The sequence below is a fragment of the Molothrus ater genome, chromosome 22 (genome assembly GCF_012460135.2).
Source record: "Molothrus ater isolate BHLD 08-10-18 breed brown headed cowbird chromosome 22, BPBGC_Mater_1.1, whole genome shotgun sequence".
NCBI lineage: Eukaryota > Metazoa > Chordata > Aves > Passeriformes > Icteridae > Molothrus > Molothrus ater.
The window spans coordinates 3,369,738-3,384,874 of record NC_050499.2 but is presented as its reverse complement, the minus strand read 5'-3'; the positions used below and the strand labels follow the sequence as shown (position 1 = coordinate 3,384,874).

At 52.3% G+C, this 15,137-nt stretch overlaps 1 protein-coding gene across 5 annotated transcripts in view; it reads left to right on the top strand.

Moving 5' to 3' along the window:
* LOC118695693 (opioid-binding protein/cell adhesion molecule homolog) overlaps positions 1-15,137 on the top strand; it is a 309,233-nt gene that overhangs the window by 197,584 nt on the left and 96,512 nt on the right. For 2 of the 5 annotated variants that reach the window (XM_036397403.2, XM_036397404.2), the window contains exon 2: positions 1,689-1,773. In XM_036397403.2, the coding sequence (XP_036253296.1) occupies positions 1,689-1,773 (85 nt within the window). Of the gene's footprint in view, positions 1-811; positions 1,774-15,137 lie in introns of those variants that run through there. The other 3 variants (XM_036397405.2, XM_036397401.2, XM_036397402.2) reach the window with 3 other exon arrangements.

Sequence of the window (15,137 nt, the reverse complement as noted above, 5' to 3'; positions counted from 1 at the left end):
CTGAATTAGCCAAAACTCCTTTGTTGGTGGTTATTTCCCTCCTCCAGCCCTGAGAGGGACAGGTTCCCTGGGATACATCAGCAGAGGAGGCAGATGTCCTTTGGAGGAAGGCACCTAGCCAAGGTCCAGCCTGGTTTGGGCTGAGGAACTGCATGAGGAATCCTGGCAGCACAGGGTCAGTTTTCATTCTGTGGGCACACACAGGTGTGTCTGGATGGTCACCAAGGTCTTGGTGCCTCCAGATGCTCTTTGAGGAGATAAATGGTGGTGTATGGGTGTCTCCAAAGGAGGAAATTTGTTGAAATTTATTGTTGAGGAGGAAATTTGTTGAAATTTATTGTTGATGCTCTGTTGTGAGTGGCAGGGTGGAAGCCCTTGGGCTTCCTAATTCAAGGATCTCAGTGTCAGCAAGCGGGGACAGGAGAGGAGATGCTCTGGAGCTGTCTTATTTTATGCCATGGGAAAGGACGTGGGGACAGGACCCTGTTTCTCACACAGAGAGAGAGAACTGGAGCCAGTCCCCACAGGGATATGCATCAACAGGTGGAGGCAGGGAAAGATGCTGCGGTGGCCGAGGGTTTGGGCAACCTGCTGGCCTGGAGGGCAAGCGAGAGAAACGCCCCCTCTGCAGCGGGGCTGAAGCGGGCTGAAGCGGGTGAAGGCTTGGGGGTCCCTCGGCTGGCGGCGTCCCCGGTGCCCGTGCGGGAGCGCGGCGCGGCAGGGGTTAATGTGCGTGTCCTCCTGCGCATCCCGCCCCGCTGCCGCCCGCCCGCCCGCCCGTGTGCGGGGCTCGGGCCGTGCGGGAGCCGAGGCGCCGGGCAGCGCTGGAGCCGCTGCCATGACAACCCCGGGGATGCTGCCGGCCGGGGCCGGGGTGCTGCCGTCGCCGCCGCCCCCCCGCATCCCCCCCGCCCCGCTGCGCGCCTGAGCCGCAGCCCGAGCAGCCACCGGCCCCGCGGGGCTCCGAGACCCTCTGGACACAGCCCAGGAGCATCGCGGACATCGCCTGCAGCTCCGCGGGGAAGTTTCGATCTTGCGACAGAACCGGGATTTTGGGAGCTTTATTGGGTTTTAAAATTTTTTTAATTTTTTTTTTTTTTTAAATTCTCCTTTCTCTCTGTGATTTAAACAAAAGCTCAAGAGCCGGAGAACAGCCCAGCCCCGGCCCGCTGTGTCCCCCCCGGTGCCGATGCCGCCCTCCCCTTCCTTTCACAGACACTCACGTTTCCTCCGTGGGTTATAAACTTTTGATGCCAGATCTCCGCAGCGCCTGCCCAGCTGCAGCTGAAAGTAGCGTCTCCAGCAGCCACACATCTGTGACCTTCATCTCGTGCTCCGCACCTTCTCTCCTCCTCTTCCTCCTCCTCCCCCCGGCCCTCCCGTCCTCCTCCCTCGCCCGAGGACAGCGGGACTCCCTCCGATGCCGCTCGGCAGGCTCAGCGCTCGCAGCCAGCCTTGCCGGGGGCTCTCCTGATCTCCGTGGAGCTCCGCAGCGCTCGCCCCGGTGGTTTTGCTCCCCCCCATCCCTCCTCTCCACCCACCCCTTCCCCCTTTTCGCCTTGTCGGGTGTGTTTTTTGCCTGTTGGAAAAGTCCCCGCTGCCCAGGATGGGGGTCGGTGGGTGCTTGGCCCTGCCCTGGAGGTGCCTGGTCGTCCTCTGTCTCAGGCTGCTCTTCCTTGTGCCCGCAGGAGTGCCCGTGCGCAGCGGAGATGCCACCTTCCCCAAAGCCATGGACAACGTGACAGTGCGGCAAGGGGAGAGCGCCACGCTCAGGTAGGAGCAGCTGCACGGGGGCTTGGGGGGCTCGGGGGTGCTGCTTGCGGCTTTTGGGGGATGCTCCGTGCCCGGCGGGGCTGCCGGAGGGTCCTGGGACCAGCTGGAGACTTTGCGCGTGTCCCAGGGGCTTGTCCCCGTGGTGGCAGGGGACACTCCGGATGGCAGCTTGTCCCCGTGGTGGTGGTGGGGTCACCCCGTGCGAGCGCTTGTGGAGGGACGGCTGCGTTCGGTGCTTTTCGGGCTGCAGCGCGGGGTTCTGGCAACCTCCTGGGGGGGCTGCGGGTGCCAGACGAGGAGACGACCCGGGGGTTTCGGTGGCAGACAGTGAGTTAGTGCTGCCCGAAAACCCCAAAGTTGTGCCTGTGTGAGAGGGGAGGGGGGTCCGTGCTGCTGGCACCGGTGCCAGCCTGCACTGCCAGCGGCTTTCCAGGGCTGCGATGCCTCCGAGGTGTCAGTGTTTTCCTCGATCGCTTTATAGTCTCTGCACGAATCCGTTAATATCAAATCAATCTTTTACTCCAGGGGTGCATCTTATGAATTCTGATGGATGCTTTCCCTTACGTTGTTTGCTGTAGGAGAAACACAGGCGGCTGATATGCAGATGGGTCACTCCTGTGCCGCACAGCCCGGCCGAGCATCCCTTTCATTCCCTGAATGAGTTACAGGTGTACGCGGTGCTGTGCCCAGGTAGCACCGCAGCTCTCCACAGGCATCGCGGCCAGAGGAGCAGCCCAGCCTTTTTTTGGAGGGCAGCGAGGCTTTGGGTCGTGCTGTGCGTGCTACAGGCAGCCCCGGGAGGACCCGAGCTGGTTCATCCGGGAGCTGTGGGACTGGGGGAAGGAGCTCGGGGGTGCTGGGACGTGAGCGTGGAGCAAGAGAGCCCGGAGGAGTTTGTTTGCGTTGCCTGCACCAGCGAGCAGCGTGTGCCCCTCACCCGAGGCTCGCTCAAAGCCTAAGGATCGGGGTCTCTGCAGCAGAGAGCAGCTGCTCTTGCCAGAGCCGGGCACGGGGATGGCCCAAGCAGAGCCTGACACGCTCTCCGTGAGCAGCCGAGCCGGCGCAGGGCTGAGGAGCTGCTGCTGCTTTGAGCAGAGGGAGCTGTGCTCACCTGGGCAGGTTTCCGTGCCTGAGGTGGTCTTTATAGGGGAAGTGTTTGGTGGTTTTGGGGATCAGGCTCTGGCTGAGGCTCTGTGGGTTCTGTGCTGTGGAGGGAGGTGTTGGTTGCCTGTCTGCCCTCTTCCCACCACGCTCAGTGCCAGACTTTGGGATGCTGTCCCTTTTTCTGCCCGCTGGGACACGCTTGTTGTCATCACCCCGTGTTCCTGGGGTCTCCTTGTGCTCTTCCTAATTGAACTGCAATGATGATTAACCTGAGCTGTGTGAGTAAAGCAGTTTAAAGAAGGACAGTCCCCAAGAGAGGTGCCTTTGGCCCTGGTGCTCTTTTCCTTGCTGTTGGAACTTGTCTCTGCAGTGAAGTGTGGCTCTGGGGCTCTCGGAGGCGATGCTGGTGCTGCTCAGAGCAGGATGGGTGCCTGTGCCTGCTCCCAGGGGAGCCCCTGCACGTCCAGCCGAGCCTGCTGCCAGCAGAGGGCTGACTTGGATCTCCTTTTTTAATTTTTTTTTTTTTTTAATTTCTAGTCTTCTGCCCCCTTTTCTGTGCTGCTTTCAGGAGGGGATGTTTGTGAAGCAGCCCTGGCTTGGTGGGAGGTTTTAGCCTCCCCATAAGAAACTCTGCATCCCCAAAGTGCTGACACTTAGGGGAAGCCCCTGCCCCAAAAGCACTTGAGTTTATCCATTTCCCCCCTTGGCATCTGCTCCTACCCATGCTCCCCAGGGCATCTTTTCCATGCTCTTACCCCCTCCCTTCTCCTCCTCGAGTCCAGCTTTCCCCTGCTGCAGGCAGGTTTCTGCCCCCAGCTCCCATTTGCTCCCAGTCTGCTCCATCTTTTCTTGCTCTGCTGTTTCCCAGTGCTCCTTCCCTTCCCTCCTCTCCCTGTTTCCCTGCTGCTACCCCTCTGCAGCCTGTGGGTGCCAAGCAGTTTTCCACCTTCCCTTAGGATCTGGAGATAGGCAGGGAATTGCGCACAGCAAGCCAAGGAGGTGGCGTCGGTGGGGGCTTGAAGGCAGGAGGACAAAGGTTGAGCATCTTGAGGATGGGGCTGATGTTTATTTGCAGGCTGTGATTTCCTATGAAGAGCCAGGCAGGGCAAAGTGCCCTGGGAAGTCTTTCCCAGTGAGTGGTGTTATTGCTAAATGGTGTTTTCTCCTGTGCACCCACAGGAGGAGGTGGTGGTGTCCTCTGCTGTCCTCCCTGCAAATGGCACTTTTCCTGGGGCTCAAACCAAGGAGCTGGGCTTGGAAAAAGTGAGAGCTGTAATTCCAGTGTGTAGCTCTTGCAGAATTAGCCCCAGTCCTGCTAGCTCTGGATGGCCAGGTCCTCTCCCTCATCCTGGTGGTGAGATGGGCTGAGCCTGCAAATCTCCTGGCTCCTGCAGGGTTGGTGGAAGCTCTTTGCTTTCCAAGATCAGCCCTTTAACCACCCCTTGCATTGCAGAAAGGAGCTGGGAGAGCGAGCAAACCTGTGTGAAAGTGGTGGAGGAAACCTGGAGGCTTTTCAGGCTGCTTGTGGGTTTCCTGTATTGGATTTTGGGTGCTTCCATTTCCAGCTCTCCACCCTTTTTCCGAGGGAGGCTCAGCATAATCCTTGCAGAAACTCAGGCTCCATCTACAGGCAACTTGCAGGTCATCTTAGATCAGCAACAAATAATTTCTGTTTTAAGCAAAGATTGTTGGTAATTCACTCCTTTTTATTGTAAGAACAAACAATTCCCATAATAGTCAGGCACCTTTCCTCTCCTGAGAACTAAAGGCAGTATGGAAATTCTCTGTGTACTGTTAAAAATCAAACCAAACTGCCTCTTCCCTGACTCAGGAACACAAAGCTTGGGTGTTGAGGGGGCAGGATTAACTGATGTAACCCACCAGTCTGGGACATGAACAGAGCAAGGAGCACACTGGGAGCCACCAGGGATGGTGGAGATGGTCACTTTTTCATCTCCCAGCTGGGATTTGATGTGGAAACAAGGATTAAGTTCCTTCTTTTGGGAAGAATGCCACTGAGTCTTAGCATTCTCCATGTGCTGCTCGTTGATGCACGTCCTAGGGTTGCTGTGGGGGCATCGCTGGCAGCTCATGGTTGGCCAATCCCCATGGGTTGATCCTGCCTGGTGGCTTTGGCTGGGTTTTATCCCTGTTGGAGATGGTCACTTTTTAATCTCCCAGCTGGGATTCGATGTGGAAACAAGGATTAAGTTCCTTCTTTTGGGAAGAGTGCCACTGAGTCTTGGTTTTCTCCATGTGCTGCTCGTTAGATGCACGTCCTGGGGTTGCTCTGGGGGCATCACTGGCAGCTCATGGTTGGCCAACCCCCATGGGCTGATCCTGCCTGAAGACTTTGGCTGGGTTTTATCCCAGCTGCATCAGTGGTGGAAGCATCTCCATGAGCCAGAGGGGAAACTGTGGCAAATATTCCCACGGTGTTAAAGTGGGGATGGAAATGGGATCGTCCTGCTGTGCCGCCAGCAAACCGACCTTTACAGCAGCCATCAGAACAGTTCATAAAGACATCAACCACCAGCTGCTCAAAATTTCAAGGCTCTATAGTTTTATCTGTATTTAAGAAATATTGTTGGGGTTTTTTTTAAGGGAGAGAGTGCGTTTTAGAGGTTGGAGGGATTAGCTGGGAGATGGGGTGTGCTGAGTTTTCTCCGTGGCTGTCACTGCAGGGACACCAGGACTTAAGGAGGCCCCTCTGTTGCTCTCAGCCTCAGTTTCCCCATCTGTAAAAGGATCCAACAGCAGTGGTTTATCAGTGATGATTAGAGGAATGGGTACTCATAGGTGATGCTAAGGCAGGTATAGCTAGGCTTTTTTCCAAACTAAATAATACAGAGCTGCTTTATCTCTGTATATAAGGGCAAATTTTCAAGTCAAATCCCCTGGGCTTGTCTGCTTCTGGTGAACCCATGGCCTCTCCTACTGCCTGTCCATGGAGGAGACCAAGAAGTCAGGCTAGCTTTGCTCATTGGCATCCAGGACTCCGTGCCTGGCTGTATTCTGTCAATTAGCTAGTGTGAGAACAATTCCAATTAAAAATAAAAAGCCCGAATAAAACATCATGAGATGCTGTTCTTCCATTTATTTTTGCAATTATGGTTTTAATTATTTCTGACAATGCCGCTTTGATTCTTCTTTTTTTTCTTTTGGTGTAATAACCTACCACAGTCTATTTTCCAGCACGCAACAAGACCTCAGTAAAATACAACCAGCAGGAGCAGGAGGCAGGACCACAGTCTCCAGGCATAGGTCTGGGAAGTCAGGAAATCACATTTTTTTGGCCTCTTTTTTCAGTCAAACCGCTGATATTCTGTGTACCTGCCTGTTAATGGGGGTTGTGACACTCACCTGTCGCCCTGCAACAGCAGCCAGGGACCTGGCAGAGAAAAGAGGCGTTAATGCATCCACATCTCTGCTGTTAAATCCTTGCTGGGGAGCAGGAAGAGAGTCACTGCTCTTTGTGTGCAAATGCTAAAAGCGTGGGGATTAGCGCAGAGCAGATTAGTGAGGACTTGCTCCATTGCTGCCCCTTCCTTCCTCCCCCCTCTCTCCTATCCAAAAACTTTTCTGGAGCAGCTAAATATATACCTGCCGTTTCCAAGGTAGAGCTCGCTGCGTGGCGGAGCTGTAATTGGCGACTCAGGGAAATTACAGCCATGGATTCTGGCATTTGGATCCTCCTGGCTGGCATAATAATTTCTCCCTAGGTAGCTGGTATTTAACTTGTCTTATCTGCTCCTGATAGTTGTAATTACAGTGCCCGCTAATTTCACTGTAATATTGCTGCCACTGGAAGGGTGGTTGGAGAAAGGTCAGGGGGTTGCAGGAGGGCTCCTTCCTCCCCAGCCTGCTGGCCCAGTGATGCTGCCAAAGTGCAGATGCTGAGCCCATGGAGCTGGTACCCTGGCTGTGCCCCTTCCCACCTTGGTGGGGCTGGAGCAGCCTCACAGCCCCTGCCATGCCATTGTCCTTGTTGGCATCAGTGAAGGACGTGCTGGAGGGAGCTTTAAGTCCTGATGTCTTTTTCTGTGGGTTGAATATTGGTTTCCAGCTCATGTCAGGGCTGGCTGGTTTGTGTGAGAGCCACTTCTTGGGTTGTGCAGTGAGAGGCTGGTTGTCACTGATGTTGGCTGGTCCTGGGCTGGTTGTCCCTCAGGGAGGTTGGCGTTCCTTGTGGTTCATTGTCCCTAAGATTGGTTGTTCCTGAGACTGGTGATGCCTGCAGTTTGTTGTTCCTGTGGCTGATTGTCCCTGAGATTGGTTGTTCTGGGGTAATTGTCCCTGAGGTTGGTGTTCCTTGTGGTACATTGTCCCTGAGGCTGGTTGCCCCTGATGTTGGTTGTCCCTGAGGTTGATGTTCCCTGTGGTTCATTGTCCCTGACAGGTTGGTTGTCCCTGCAGTTGGTTGTCCCTGATGCTGGTGTTCCCTGCAGTTGGTTGTCACTGAGGCTGCTTGTCCTTGAGGTTGGTGTTCCCTGTGGCTCATTGTCCCTGATGTTGGTTGTCCCAGGGGCTCATTGTCCCTGATGTTGGTTGTCCCTGAGGCTGGTGTTCCCTGCAGCTCGTTGTCCCCAGCACTGGCTGTCCCTGCTCCAAGAGCACAGTCCTGCTGTGCAATGGGAAGATTCAAGTCTGGCTTTGGGGAGATCCAGGGCTGGCTTTGGGGAATTCACCTTCAGCCAGCAAGGCTCAGGCTGCTGCCTGTGCCAGCCCTTGTCCTGCTGAGCCAGCACCGGGCAGGCTTTATGTGGGTGTAGGGCTGGGCTCAGTGTCAGAGAGCTGGGGAGTCCTGCTGACACAGGCTGGAACCACAACACTGGGGGTTTGCTGCAGAAAATGCTGGTTTTGAGAGCACAGCGAGCTGGTGGGGCTCTGCAGAGGGAGGAGGGGACCCTCACTGTCACATCTCCTGGGCCAGGATTCAAACCCTGGAACATCCTCTTGTCTAGCAAAAAAAAAAAAAAAACTCAAAAAAACAAACCACCCCCCACACTAAGTTTTTAAGCTCCACTAGGCAGAAATATTTCCAAGTTGTGATATTTACCTCCTGGGGATGAGACTGAACTGTTGGTAATCCTGCACTATAGGGTACAGAGATCTTTTTGCAAGGATAATAAACTCCCTGGTAATAGCTGTCCTTCCCCTGGATCACGCACACTCCTCCTGGAGCTCAGGGCTTTGTTTCTGGAACAGGATTAGGTGTTAACGCTGCAGAACCAAACGGGAGCACAGTGGCTGCCTTTCACTTTCCTGCTTTCCAAAGAGTTTCTCTGTTCCCCTGACTGTTCTCACAGTTTGCCTCCTCCTTGCATTCCTCAGCCCTAAACCACGGATGCTTTTTACAACAGCTGGACATATTGTTTTAAGTGATAATCTTTAGATACTGCAGCCTAGCAGACAGTTCATAAGAAATATCTGATTCAGTGACTATCACTTCTTCCTCTGTCCTTGTGAGCAGCCTTTGAGGGTTAGAATGTGCTGTTTTTTCTTTTTTTTTTTTTTTTTTTTTAATGAGAAAAATAATTTCCCCACAGCCCCTGTCAACAATTTTTAGCCTGTAGTGGGTTGTTTACTGCAGGTTGGATTTGATATGTAGGTCTTGTCTTTCCTGACAGAACCCTTCAAGGTCGGCTCTTCAGTGCAAAACACTCACATTTTATATTTCTGTTTTCCTATGAATATTTCCCAAGATTTGCTTAAAATGAGTTGTTTCCATGACTATGCTCACTTGACGGACTTGTTCCTTGGGATACAAATGGGTCTCCCAGTCTGTTTCTCTGTGGAGGGGGAGGATAATGAGAACAACATCTGTTGTGGTGTAAGCTGTAAATTTAAGATATTTTTTCTCATCCTGTAAAAGATCAGCAAATTGTGCTGATGCTGATGCGGTACTTTGTGCCATCTCCAGTGCTGATGGGTTCAGTGTGGGGACACTTGAGGACATGTCACACATCTTGCTTTTTCTTCTCTTGGTGTGCCAAGGCTTGTGTGTGGTGTTACTTCCAGGCTGGAGCTGGAGAGGAGAGAAATGGGGCTCCAGAAGGGAAAAAGTGGAAGAAGAGAGAGAAAAGTTGGGAAGGGGGAAAGAAAAATGTCAGGTGGAAGAAGGAGTGGGTAAAGGTAAAACCAGGGTGTTGCAAAGGGTGCACCAAAGAAAAATCCACGACTGGTAACTCTCAGTGTGTGAAGTTCAGCTTTGAGGGATGAGCTCCTAAATTAAAGCCCAGCAGGCAGCACAGAAATGTGGGGGGTTTGGCTTGAGCCAGTTGGTACCCAAGTTCTAGTGGGATAGTGTATCCCTTCACTGGGTTTTATATATCTTCTCCGTGTGTGTGCATGTGTGCATGTGTGTATATATATATTTCTATAAAAATCTAACAAATTTCTAACCCATATAAATCCAATTACCCATGTTTTGCCTGCAGGGAGCGAGGGAGATTAATGTTTGGTATTTTGGCAGGAATGTAAAAAGAAATAGGTGGTAATAACAATGAAGGCTCATAAAAAGGAACCGATAGTCGTGTCTGTGCCCGGAACTCGGCCGTAATTCTCCTGGGGATTTGTCAGCAGAGTGCCCTGCTCCCATGGAGGGGCAGGAAAGAGCCAGGAGTGCTTCCTGGGCACTTGAGCATCCATCCTGCCAGTGAAGGTTCCATTAATGCGATAATAATAGAGGCTGATAAAGAGAAATGGTTTATGCTCCCAGGGCACCTTCTTGTGACAGATCTGCTCTGTGTCGGGACTCGTAGGAGCCACAGGAGCATGCTCCTCTTTATCCCTGTTTCACTGAGAGGCAAGTCCCAGGAAAGGAGGATGAACATGGAAGGAGAGGAGGGAGCTGAGCTCTTCTCCACCCTCTGTTACAAGTCTGTAGTGGTGCTGGTGCCTGCAGGTCCAGCTTGGAGTGACATGGCCTGGGGAGTTTCAGGCAGGAATTGGGACTGCCAGAGTTGTGCTCTCATCTTTTCTCCACTCAGAGTCCTTTCCTGCAGTGTCTCTTCCCTTCCCTCTCATAAACTCAGATGCCTGAGATGCCTTTTCCTGCAGCTCTCACTCATGGGACAGTAGCTTTGTTGGAGGATGAGGAGTCACTGCAAGGCTGTTCCTATCTCATCATTGCTTAGCCTTGTCCCCTTGTGCCCATGGCCTGTCCCGTGTGGTGCCTGCAGTCAAAGAGGCTGTTGGGGCAGAATGCTACTGAGTCACAGCTTTCTCAGCATGTTGCTCATTGGGTTTGCTGTGGGGGCATTGCTGGCAGGTCATGGTTGGCCATCCCAATAGGTTGATCCTGCCTGGAAACATTGGTTGGGTTTTATCCCAGCTGCATCACAGTGGTGGAAGCATCTCCACCGAAGGGCTGCAGGCCCTTGAGCTGAAAATGCCTACCAGGCACTTCCACTCCCTCAGTGTCAACACTTGGGAGCCAGTCCTCTTCATCCTCCCCTGACATCCTCACTCTGGTGTCTGGGTGAGTTCCCTCTGCTGCTGTTGTCCCCTGTGTCATGGGTGGCACCTGCACTGCTCCTGAGCTGTCACCCGTGGCCATGCATTAATCATGGTTCAGATAGTGTGTCCCTACAGCAGGTTCTGCCTTCTCTGCAGGCTTTGCATCAGGCTCCTTGCTCTCCGTTTATTACCATCACCGGTTTTATAACCCACTTTATCAGATGACTTTTTTTTTTTCCTTTCTTAAAGAGCATAACCCATGAGCAACTCATCATTTCCGAGAGAGGGAGAGTGCCGTTAGCGGCAGAGCAAGGGCTCCTTGCTCGCACCTGGAATGAGGAGCCTGCTTTGCCGTGGTGTTGCATTTAATTCAATCAAGGCAGTTAAAGCCAAGATTTAAAGTCCTTTGTGTGATCACAGGAGTTGCTCTGATGCGGCAGCAGGTAGAAGGGAAGATTGAGCCCATTTCTGAGGAGACTGGGAGTAAGTGTTGGCAGCAGCCAGGCCTGGGGCTGACTGCGGCAGTGGCCACGGTGGGAACCTCTTAGCATTCACAGTGCATCCCATCTCTGTCTCTGTCACCCTCCCTGCTCCCTCTCCTCATCCCCATATATTCCTTTAAGTAGAATTGATTTGTTTGCCTTTTTTTTTTTTTTTAACTGGGGGGAGGGCTGTTTTTAATTAATATTCTTAACTATATGATAATTGCACCGACTGGTCCCAGCGCTGTCTGAGTCACCCTCTCCTCCTTGTTCTTGCAGGAAGGCTCTTTGGACTTAATTAAAGTTAGGGATCCAGGGCTAGTGGGAACAGCAGGAGTCTTGCAGGGTTTTTGATGAAATGATTGCTGTGGGGGAAGTGGCTATTTCCTACCCAGAGCCATAGATTGTGATGCTGAGACAGAGTTACGACCGTCTGGTTTGGCCACCTGCTTTTACACGGGCTGCTGCGTTCTCATCCTGCATTTCCCACCCTGTGCCCACAAATCCCTCCTGGACACATCAGTCCTTGTTTTGGGGTGAGAGGAGCTCAATTTCACAGTGTTTTCCCTGCTTAGGCACAACCCCTCCTTGTGGGAGTGTGTCTTGGAGCGACCCTGTCTGAGCTCCCCATGCCTGGCACTGGTGTTGCAGGTCATGATGGGGAATTTTGGAGGGATAATGGAAAAGCTGCATGGACTCAGCAGACCTTTTTCATCTCTGGTTTCAGCGCTGGTGCTTGCAGACAGCGCTGCCACCAGAGCTCAAATGCAGCCCAAGCAAGAACTTAACAAGCTCCGAGAGCTGTCCAGAAAGTTATCCTGACACCAAGTGACAGACTCTCAATTGATATCCTCTGGAGACTTTAAACTCACTTCTGCAAGGTTTCCAAAGCTGGTTTTGTCTCATACCTGAAGAATCCTTTATCTGCTACGACGCCTCCCCTGCCTTGTCTCATTGCTCTTGACGTTTCTTTGTTGCCTGCTGCAGCTCGGGTAAACTCCACTGCAAAACTATTTAAGAGAGGTTTCTCTCAGCCTTGCTCAGCTCTCTTGCTGGAGTTCTGGTATAAATCACCTGGGCTGATGCTGTTCCTGCTTGGCTCTGCAGGGAAGTGGCTGGAGTGATGTCAGGACTGCTGCTGCTCATCCCAAAGGGCAGGGAATGCTCCAGACCCCTGGGGAAGGGCAAATTTAGTGGTTGGTGTAGAAAAGTGAGAGAAACTATTGTAGGAGGCAATGCTCTGGAGCAAACAAGCAAAATTATTTGTGATCAGCTAGAATGGACAAGAGACTGCACCACAGCCAGCAGAGGTTTGTCAAGGAGAAATTGTGTCAGACAAATGGAATCTCATCTGTACCATGGAGTAAGGAGCCTGGTGGGCAGGGGGGAAACTGGAGGTGCCTCAGATGGTGACCCAGGCAAGGCTGGAGCTGCTGCCTGTGAGCTGCCTGAAGCCTGAGGTGGGAATCACTGTCTGGGACGGCTGTGAGGAAGCAGGCTGGGAGTTCTAAGGTGCTTCTCTGCTTCTGAGACCCAGCCCAGTCTAAAATTCATTCCTAACTGGTACAAGAAGCCACCTTTGCAGTAGTTTCAGGCTGCAGCTGGCTGGTAACATCCTGCTGGATGGCACAGAGAGCTTGGGGAGCTGGCTTTATGCCCTGAATCTGCCTGTGCAGGAGTGTGCCTGTTCATGGCATCATTGTGCTGCAGGACTGGCATTTTGGGATGCCACCAAGGACTCTGGAGGTTTCTGAAGTAAAGATGTGCAGTTGCCGATGCCTTGCTCTAGATCCCATCCTGTGGTGCCTCAACTGGGAATGTCCATGATGGAGTGTATTGATTTTCCTTCCATGCAAGGGGTCTTCCAGCCCTCTGCAGGATGGGTGCTGGCCTCATCCTGCTGCCTCCTGCTGCCTTTTTCTGTGGTGCTCCCAAGCAGCAGCACTTTTCCTCTTCTCCGTGCTGTGGGTGTCGTGCTCCAGCACCCATCACAGAGCCAGCCATCTCTGGACCCCTTCCCCAGTCGTGTCAGACCCACTGTGTACAAGACAAGCTTTTAAGAGGCAGCTGGGGCCTGCCCAGACTCTATAACTGAGGCTGGACACTCTCAGGGGTGCAGTTGAGGCATTTTCCTTGATTTTGCTTTTATTGCCTGGTAAATCAGTGATAGGGCCAGCCTGTCTGCAGGAAGCAGCTCTGTGTACTGAAACGTGTTCTCCCTGCTACATCTCTCTCCTAGCCCACCTCCCCAAGCTGGGAGCCATCCAGGGTGGCGAAAACCAGACAGTCCTGGGCCTTGGCTTCCTCTGGGAAGAAGCCCTGACAGAATCCTGTGCTTTGTCCTGTGATTGCTGAGCTTGCAGTGGTTTTCAAGACTGATACTGCACTTAGCAGGGTGCTGCCAAACCCATGGAGTCCAGCAGGTTATTTTCCTTCAGAAGCCATTTATCTTTTCCCTTTTAGATGCTCGTCTTCTGTCTCTCATCTCTGGTTTTATCTCTCACGTGGGAAGGAGCTCAGTCTTCCCAACCCTCCCAAATCACTGGTGCTGGAAACAGGGTCAGACCCCATCGTGGGGAGGAGAGGCAGCTCTGGGGCAGGTACCAGGGAGAGGGGATGCCAGGGCTCTATTGATTTCTTTCCCATTATTATTTAGGGAAGTTTGCTCTAATCTTCAGCTTCTTCTGCGTGTCTTCCAGTTGGATGAGGCTGCCCTGTGGGCTGGTGAGATTCCAGAAGGTTCTGGGCTGGGGTTGGAAAGTTTTGTTCCAGCAGGGAATTGACAACTTGACTTTCTTTTTGCTGAGGGGTTGCATGGATTGAGGGGAAAGCTGAGATGTAAAATGTCAGATAGGAGGTTTAGGAGTGCCTTGGGCTCTGCCACCACCTCTTGCTTAACCTCACTTCACCTGAGGCTCCGAATTTCCTGACTTCTTGCTCCTTTGAGAGACTCCAAACCTTGCATGCTGCCAAACATTTTGGACACTCCCATCCAAAAGTTTCCTACAGTAACAACACTCTTTCTCATTAAACACTAACTTAATAGAACAGGAGAATGCTGCGTGATGGATATTAAACTTTAACAACTGTGTATATCTATTACCTTGCTGCTAAATCTTTATATGCCTTAAATAATCAATTGATATTTAATTAGCATACAGTACTATTACTGCCTTCCTAAATCTATAATGATAAACCAAGTTACAAGTTATTGGACGTTAATTACTATCTGATGATTAGAAACAGCAAGACATTTCCCAGTCTCATCCCGGATATAATCCAGCGTGTCCATGCTCACTGCTGAGCCAAGCCACGCTCCCTGTCTCTTAATAATCAATGGCTGTTCAACATGCAATATTTGTCTAATTAGCACTAAATTAAATCCTCATTGACAACACTTCAGGGTAAGAGATCTGCATCGAATATGATGGATTAGACACGGAAGGGCTGTTATTGTGAGCAGGAGATGTGTGTGTCACTTGCTTTGCTTGTCATGGCTGGCACATGGCTTCCTGTGACTGTCAGCCCGCTCCTGGGGGGACAGTGATGGAGCTGTGCCTGGATGTTGGATTGACAGTCCTGGAGACCCTGGCTCTGTCTTTAATCGAGCTGTAGACATGAGCAGCTCTTCCCAGCACCCTCCTCTGCTTCCAGCCTGCTCTCACCCATGGATGTACAAATGCCTCCATCAGCAGGGTGGGTTTGTGTGGGATGTGACGGGGCTTTCCCTGCTGGCAGAGGGCAGAGGTTTCTTCTGGATTTTATGCTTTGTGCAAACTTTTTGGGAGTGTATGTAGCCTCTGTTTGGGCAATGAGGATCAGGGAGATCAGAGAGTTCCAGAATGGTTTGGGTTGGAAGGGACTTTACAGCTCATTTCATGTTCCATGAGCAGGGACACCTTCCACTATTCCAGTTTGCTCCAGCCTGGCCCTGGACACTTCCAGGAAAGGGGCATCCCCAACACAAGATATTTGCAGCCACAAGTCTGAGCTCACAGCAGGGACGCTGGGGGGATTTGGAGGGGTGTGGGGGTGAGAGCAATCCCAAATCCTGGTGTTGCAGGGAGGAGTTTCCCCGGGAGCTGCTGTCTCGCACATGGCAGATGTTTCTTCTGCATTTTATGCTTTGTGCAAACTTTTTGGGAGTGTATGTAGCCTCTGTTTGGGCAATGAGGATCAGGGAGATCAGAGCGTTCCAGAATGGTTTGGGTTGGAAGGGACTTTAAAAGCTCATTTCATATTCTATGGGCAGGGACACTTTCCACTATTCCAGTTTGCTCCAGCCTGGCCTTGGACACTTGCAGGAATGGGACACGC